General features: G+C 45.9%; 1 protein-coding gene across 1 annotated transcript; it reads left to right on the top strand.

The window, feature by feature from the left end:
- The first annotated feature begins 6,182 nt into the window (after nucleotides 1-6,182).
- On the top strand, nucleotides 6,183-8,152 carry LOC122041471 (transcription factor MYB17-like). Its single transcript, XM_042601164.1, has 3 exons — nucleotides 6,183-6,758; nucleotides 6,854-6,983; nucleotides 7,250-8,152. The coding sequence occupies exons 1-3, from the start codon at nucleotides 6,626-6,628 to the stop codon at nucleotides 7,827-7,829; spliced, it is 843 nt and encodes a 280-aa protein (XP_042457098.1). The 5' UTR covers nucleotides 6,183-6,625; the 3' UTR covers nucleotides 7,830-8,152.
- Nucleotides 8,153-8,434: the final 282 nt, after the last annotated feature.

Genomic DNA, 8,434 nt, shown 5'->3' with positions numbered 1-8,434 from the left:
AATGATATTAGAAGGTAATAGATTTAACAAAATTTTTGTTACCTCCTTATCCGCCTCCGCTTACTCCCTTTGTTCCTCGGTCCAATGTCGAGGTTGGAGGGGCTTCCCCTTTTTATTCGTAGGAGCTTCAAATGGGTCACTCAAGACAACCCATTGGTTCCAATCTATTTGGAACCATGTCTCCAACCGCTTCCTCCAATAATTGAAGTCTTCTTTGTCATACGGAGGTGGAATTCGGATATCCCATCCGAGCGGTCATTCGGACTCCATCTTCTTCTTCCTCTAGCTTCATGCTCTCTTAGCGGTTATTCTATAGAAGAGCGCCCTCACTCTGATACCACTTGTTGGGACCTTGACGCCCGCTAGAGGGGGGGGGGGGTGAATAGCGTCTCACCCAAATCGATAGCTTCCTACGTATTCGTTAGTTGCACAGCGGAATAATACGAAACTAAATACGAATATGAAAGCTAAAGATAAAGAAAGGAAATGCAAACCAATGCACGTCAATGTAACGTGGTTCGGAGATAATTTGCTCCTACTCCACGGCTGTCCGTAAGGTGGACGATCCCGATCCTTCGGTAGATTAGCCCCCGGCAAACTCCGGCTACTCAAACAACTCCTTGTGGGTGGAGAAACCTCACCACAACACCAACCAAGAACACTTGGACACAAGAGAACCTTGAGCACGTTTGGTGACTACTAATTAGGCTTTAACCAAGTCTAATTTCGTCACCTTGGTCGGCCATCCCAAGCTCCTTCTTATAGAGCTTGGAGCAAATCAGTAAGCTGATTTGCCCATTACCAGTTGACTGGTCTTTGCACCAGTCGACTGGTGCCAGCCCAACGGCTATCTCAACGGCTCTCTACAGTGCACCAGTCGACTGCTACAGTCATCAGTCGACTGCTACAGTAACGCTACAGTAACGCTGCAGTACTGCTACAGTGAACCATAATTTTAGGATTTTACCTCGAGTACATTCACTCAGCACTCGTTCTCGCCCGACCAACCTAGACCTAGCCTTCTAGCCTCCTTCATCAGCCTTGCGTCCCTCGGATGCCTCCCCATCCTTCACGTCTTGCCTTTTGGAACTTCCATCGGCCTTGTCATTATTGTCGGGTCTTCCTTTGCCAAGAGGTCGCGCCTCTGGGACTTCATCCATTGTCAAGTCACACTTTGACTTACGTTGCCAAGACTACATACTTGGACTTACACCGCCAAGACTACATACTTGGACTTACACCGCCAAGACTCATCCTTGGACTTTCGTCCTTTGCCAAGATCACACTTGGACTTTCCTTGTTGTACCTGTATCCTGCACACTCACAATGCATATCAAATACAACAATAAACCTAACTTAAACATTTGTCCAAACATCAAAACCTAGGGCACCTAGATTGCTCCAACAGGAGACACTTTCCCTTTTTATCCGTTGGAGCTTTAAATGGTTTCTCCAACACAATCCATTGGTTCCAATTCATTTGGAACCACATCTCCATGCGCTTCCTCCAATAGTCGAAGTTCTCGCGCTCGTATGGAGGTGGAATTCGGATGTCCCATCTGAGAGGTCCCTCCAACTCCATCTTCTTCCTCTAGCCGCTCTCTTGGCGATTAGTCCAACAAGAGCTAACCTCGCTCTGATACCACTTGTTGGGACCTTGATGTCTGCTAGAGGGGGGTGTGAATAACGTCTCACCCAAAACATCACTTCCTATAATGGTTAATACACACAACAAAATACAAAAATAAATACTAACAAGAGAAAACAAACTTAACACGTAGATTTAACATTGTTCGGAGATAAATCTTCTACTCCATAGCTGTACGTAAGGTGGACGATCCCTATCCGTCGATGGATGACTCCTCAGAAAACCTCCGGCTAGCTCAAGCTCCTTGTCGGTGGAGAAACCTCGCCACACACACTTGAATACAAGTACACCGATCACACGAGGGCTTAGGAGACTCTAATAGGCTTTAACCAAGTTTATTTTGTCAATTTTACCCAAGCACCAAGTGTTTTCCTACCACCAGTCGACTGGTATAACCACCAGTTGACTGATCCTAAGTGAAATTCAACCATTACAAGCCAACGGTCAACTACCAGTCGACTGCTAGTGTCCGTTTGATTGCTACAGTACTAGTTGACTGCTACGGTGTCGAACGACTATTTTTGTAGCCGTCGGGTATAAAAACACTTTGTGCCCTACCCCAATCAACTAGTCAAACCCTAACCCTAGTATTTGACTCCCGAGTACATCACTTAACACTCGTTCTCACCCGACCAACCTAGACCTAGCCTTCTAGCCTTCTCCATCAGTCTCGCGCCCCTCGGATGCCTCCCCATCCTTCACGTCTTACCTTCTGGAACTTCCATCGGCCTTGTCATTATTGTCGGATCTTCCTTTGCCAAGAGGTCGCACCTCTGGGACTTCATCCATTGTCAAGTCACACTTGGACTTACGTTGCCAAGACTACATGCTTAGACTTACACTATCAAGACTCATCCTTAGACTTTCCTCCATTGCCAAGATTATACTTGTACTTTCCTTGTTGTACATGTATCCTGCACACTCACAATGTATATCAAATACAACAATAAACCTAACTTAAATCTTTACCCAAACATCAAAACCTAGGGCGCCTAGATTGCTCCAACACGCCTATCGTCCCTTCTGAGTGCTCGACCGGCAACAAGCCGTGACTTTCCATCTCGGCATCACCCTGGGCATTGATCTTTGCGTTGGCAAGATTGCTCTTGTCACTCAGCCGTGCCCTCAGCACGACATCGGCTGGAAAAAGGAGAATGAAATCAATTAGCTCCTAAAGTAGCACATTTGAGGATAATTCACCTAAAGTACCCAGCAACCGCGTTTGAATGAGACTCAGTCCAAAATTGTATAGAACACCCTCCACCAGCAGCTTATGGATGTGGTATCGCTGACCGACCAAGCTTGCGACCGCTTGAAGTTAGTTCGAACGACCTCGATATCGACCAACTAGGGAAGACTTTGACAGCTCTATCTGCCAGTTAGTCGGGAAGTCAGGCTGGAAGGGAAGACGAACATAGAAGCAATGTTTTCTCCAATGCTTATTGGAGGTAGACATTTTATCAAAAAAGATTGCACCCACTCGGGCTTAAAACAGGAAGGTGCCCGACTCGAATAACTTGGGGTAGTAGAAGTAATGAAACACACGGGGTACCAAGGGGATGCCATTTAGGTGAAACAATACGATGACCCCACATAGCAGTCTAAAGGAGTTGGACACTAATTGATACAGAGAGATATGAAAATATTTACAAACCTCAGAAAAGAAATGGTGGATCAGAAATCGTAGGCTGACGAGAAATTGGTCTTTAAAAAAGGGGAGAAAGCCATCGTGGGGCGTATGGGGGCGATCATAAGACAATTTGATAGCTATCGGGGAAGTGATATGTTAGTTTCATCTGGTTGATTTCGTCGCCATTGAATTTGGATGCAGTGGAAATGTACCACAGCTCAGGGATAGCTGGGGGAGGACAAGAAGAAACAACCATAAAGCAAGGTGAGGAAATTCAAGATCAAAAAGAAAAAGGAGAAGAAACTTACTGAGAAGGAAAACACCGGTGACGAATCTAGATTGAGAAGTGAGGAAGAGGAAAGATGAAGATGAAGGAGATGATAGGAAAAAAAAGGAAAAAAATTAGGGGCTTAGAGACCTAGACAGTGACCTCTTTGAGCCGTTTGATCAAGAATTTTGGAAAATGGGAGTTCATCACAACTGTTGAATTCAAAAAGGCAACAGTAACTTCAATCCCAAATAGTCACCTATCACATCATGCATGCGACGTCATGCAGAGGCGCCACGTGACATTCTGGTTACAGGTGACATAAGGGCAAGGCAAAGAGCATGATTACCAAGCGTGGCTGAGCATGCTCTATATTAATGGATGGAGATTTGAGCGATTCTTAAGAAATCATGATGACATTAGTGGTAATTGGAAGGCACTATAGTCGAAAGCAGTGTTAGCGACAAGTTAGGAAATTGGCTAAGCATCGCACACGATAGAGCCAAACGGTGGCTATAAAATCGTATGTCTTCACCATTAGCAGCTGAATGATGACTATAAAACCGTATGTCATCGCCATCAACAACCGAACGACAACTATAAACGCTTGAGTCAGAGACATCATTGGATGAATGATGGCTATAAATCTTAGAACACTAGGTTGGGAAGAAAGAAGCTCCCGAATATACCAACAGTCCAGTCAGTCGGACTTGCAGTCTCCTTCGACTAGACTTGAGGAGGAGACTTGTGATGCAGTGATGAAAGGAGGCCCCACCAGGGGGGTCAAAGCAGAGGACAAGCAGTATACATAGAGGTCAAAGTCAGAATGAATGGTCAAAGGCCCTGGAAGCAAAACAAATGAGTTGAGCAGTTAAAGGTCCCGGTCGACCTGAGTCATGTCCAAACAATCAGATAGGGAAAGTCCGCAATTAAGGTCCACAGCCAAGTAGAAACTCTACTAGACCGATAAACTCGAAAGGGAGGCTCGACCACTCGGACAAAGAGCGGCCCTCCGACAATAGCAACCGTCGAACGGAAAGCGGTACAATCGATCATTGTAGCACGCCCGAATGGGGACTATCCGGCCGAGCAGCGGACGGTCGGCCGCGTACTGGCCTGCTGACTATCTTATCACATCCTTTTGGGAGTTTGTGCCACTGACATCAGAGCATGTCTAACAGGCAAATCGTACTTTAGAAGTTTATAAGCTGTCACGTCAAGAAGTTGCATGGTTGCTTAAAAAATGGTGTCAGAAACACTTTTGACTTGTTCTTTCCTAAGAAACCTAGGAAAATGTGCTCACGTTTTAAGATGTGTGTACAAACACCATAGTGACTCTATAAAAGGGGATTCTTATTTACAGGTGGAGGTACGTGCAATTTCATTATACACACGCTTTAGCTACATTTCTTTTCTTCATCATTTTCAACCATGGTAGACTGACTTGCGTTGGAAGACTAATACCAAGAGCTCCTTCCCGACTTGGTACTAACGCTTTTATGTTATAAGGTTATGGAAAAATCTTCACTTCGTCAAATTTCTAACTACATCCCTAATTTTCGTTTTCAAATAGGATCAGGTATGCTTGCGAAGCTCCTTGTCAATAAGAGAGAACCGCTAGAGTTTGCTCGAGAGTCAAGTGTAGCACTTTTAGGTAAACATCAATTATATAATTGACATTTTTTGGGGGGTAAATGCTCACTGCAATCATATGCTTTTGCTTCCATCCCAATAGTATTTCTTCAATACATAATAAACTGCAGTATTTGATCCGAACAAGCGTTTGAGCTTAATGGGGAGAAGTTAGACATAATAACTGGCTAAGCAAGCTTGTCGGACTGAATTGACTATTGACCAAATTAAATACTCCATGTCTTTAATACTCTATTTAATGACATAAACACGTATGGATATATACTATTAGTAGCATTCGATTCTTTAAGTTAGTTTTAATTTTGTTACCATGAATCTCTCGCACCTATCAAAATTTGATAAAAAGGTATCTCTAAGTTTAAGCTGCATGGACATTTTGTAGTATGTACTAGTGTCAGAATTTTAAACTCTCTACCTCTCTATTAGTATAATTTAAAGATGGACGGTGAGAGACGTTTGAAATGAACATAATTATTTTTTGTTATGATAATATCAGATTTTTTTTCGCTATATGTATATAAAATGTTAGCCTGCAATTCTGTTTGGTGCACATTTCTAGACGATTTTCACAGTTTCGGATGCACGGTTGCACTCTCAGACATCCCGATTCTTAAAATTGAATCGGACATGTCAAGAAGTGCACCCGGATGCTCGGAGTTGTGAGAATCACCTAAAAATATGCAGTGCACCAAATAAACGTGTAGGCTAACATTATATAACTTCTTGCTTAAAAACTAGGTTAACAAGATCCACCTGATGATTTGGATGGTTCAATTGGAGTCTGTGATTTGATCAGCTTGCGATTGAGTTGACAAATCCTTCCGTTTCAAAGCATCTGCAATTGAGCAACTTCTGGATGAAGCAATGGCCAGTCTCGCAGTCAAGCTCACTCTCAGGCTGCGGTTCCATCGTATGGATGGATACAAAGGTGTACAAATCGTCACCCCGAATTAATTGGTAAGTTTAACAAACAAGTATATAATTTGATGACGACTCTCAAACTGACACAGAATCAAACATATAGACACTTGACCCAGAGCTTCGATGTCGAATGCAGAGACCTCGCATTTACTCTTCTTCTTCAACTCTCCATCTCATCACTGATCAGCAACTGTGCAGCAGTCGCCTCGCCTCCCCTCCTATTTGATTGCCCGGCATTAACTCTCCCCTCCTCTCCTCTCTCCACGCGACCACAATTCAATGCCATGGAGCAGTCCTGCTGGATCCTTTTTCTCCTGTCTTCTCTTCCATTTCTTTTTCCGTGTTTGCCTCCTCCTCCCTCCTCTTGTGGTCTGCTTCCTGCCTCCAGACTCATAATATCCCGCTCATTTATTGCTCGAAAATTCACAGCAGCCCATAATATCTATCATCCTCCTCTTCTTCTTTGCTGTTTGTATTTGAAGGGAAGAAGAGAACAGAGCGGGGAATGGGAAGAACTCCATGCTGCGACAACCAGGGGCTGAAGAAGGGCCCGTGGACGCCGGAGGAAGACCAGATTTTGGTCAACTACATCAAGGCCAACGGCCATGGCAGCTGGCGATCTCTTCCTAAGCTCGCAGGTTACCTAACATCCTCCTCCCCAAAGATCAAATTTTGATGACGAATCGGTAAAAAAAGTCGCGATTTTTAGCTTCGCTGGATTGAGTAATGGCAGGCCTGCTTCGGTGCGGGAAGAGCTGCAGGCTGCGGTGGGCGAACTACTTGCGGCCGGACATCAAGCGCGGCCCCTTCACCGTCGAGGAAGACAAATCCATCATCCAACTCCACGCCATCCTTGGCAACAAGTATGCATTTCGTTTTTCTCCCTTCTTCCTCCTCCTTCCACAGTGATGAACTGATGCCGAGTACGGAACCGCATTAAAGGCCATGGCGCTTGGAATTGGGACTCTCTCTGCTTCATTTTGTCTTCTTTTTTTGGGTTTATCGGATTGGATTGGATTCGATTCGCGAATTAACTGCGGTCTTGTTGTAACATCTCGATTAATGGCGTCTTCCTGTTGACTGGATTTTTGTGATTTTTATTTCTGCTAATGAGAGTTTCGATGAGCAGGTGGTCGGCGATCGCAGCGCAGTTGGCTGGGCGGACGGACAGCGAGGTGAAGAACTACTGGAACACCCACCTCAAGAAACGGCTCCTCTTCAACCGCCACCACCATCTCCCCGCCGTCGTCGCTGCCGGCGGCGGCAGCCACATGGCTCAGTGGGAGAGCGCCAGGCTGGAAGCCGAAGCGCGCCTCTCGCGCGAGTCGCTCCTCTTCTCCGCCAGTGCCGCCGCCGTCTCCTCCTCCCCTGTCTCCGCTGCCGACGCGGGGCTGGCATCCTCCTCCCGGCCCGAGGACTTCTTCCTCCGCATTTGGAACTCCGACGTCGGGGCCGCCTTCCGGCAGCGTCGCCCGCCGGAGGAGGCGGAGAGCAAGAGCTGCGTGACGTTCGGGCCGCCGCCAGCCGCGGCGGGGATGGACGTCGACTCGTCGGGCTCGAACGACGTGGCGACCGAGGAGCTCTCCGACGAGGCGTACCAGCTCTACCTCGACTTCGCCGGCGACGACTTGGGAATTCTCCACGGCCAGCTCTCCACCCTCTTCGCCGCCGACCTCAACGATTCCTGCTTCGACTCCGCCTTCAAATGACTAGTAGATTCTCCATAAACGACATCAAAATCCCCCCCAAAACAAAAGAAATATCAGTCTCTTCCCGTTTTAGTGGGACATTTGGCGTTCCTCGACCGATCGCGATCTCAGATTTTGTGATGCTCGAAAAAGATGACACTTTTGGCATCAAAAACGGAGATTGGAGGCTGCTTTCTTCCAATCGATCCTGATTTTGTTCACCTCTTGAAATGCACTTGTCAATATTTGAAGTAATATCTTTCCACTGAATTCATACATCATTCACAGCCATTAGTCACTCCCAATAAATCCAAAAACAAACGAAAAAAACCCCCAAAATTCATTCACATAGGAAGACAGGAGAGTCAAAGGTCAAGAGTACAGTAATTGGATGGTGGAGCTCAGTTAATGGCATGATTTGAGCATTTATGAATTGCAGTGGGACGACAGCAGCAGTAGAAGCATTCAAAGCAGCCACAGGGTCACGTCGCCACCACGCCCATCATCCGATCATTTCGTATCCTCCTCAAAAAACTACCTCTTAGACATCCAAAATCTCTTCTGTTTACTTGAAGGACAGAAAAGCCTCTTCTTTCTCACAAACACTGATTTGAGCTTGTGCTGCA

The sequence above is a fragment of the Zingiber officinale genome, chromosome 2A (assembly GCF_018446385.1).
Source record: "Zingiber officinale cultivar Zhangliang chromosome 2A, Zo_v1.1, whole genome shotgun sequence".
Taxonomy (NCBI): Eukaryota; Viridiplantae; Streptophyta; class Magnoliopsida; order Zingiberales; family Zingiberaceae; genus Zingiber; species Zingiber officinale.
The sequence above is the reverse complement of the archived record's forward strand: the minus strand, read 5'-3'. Positions and strand labels throughout refer to the sequence as shown.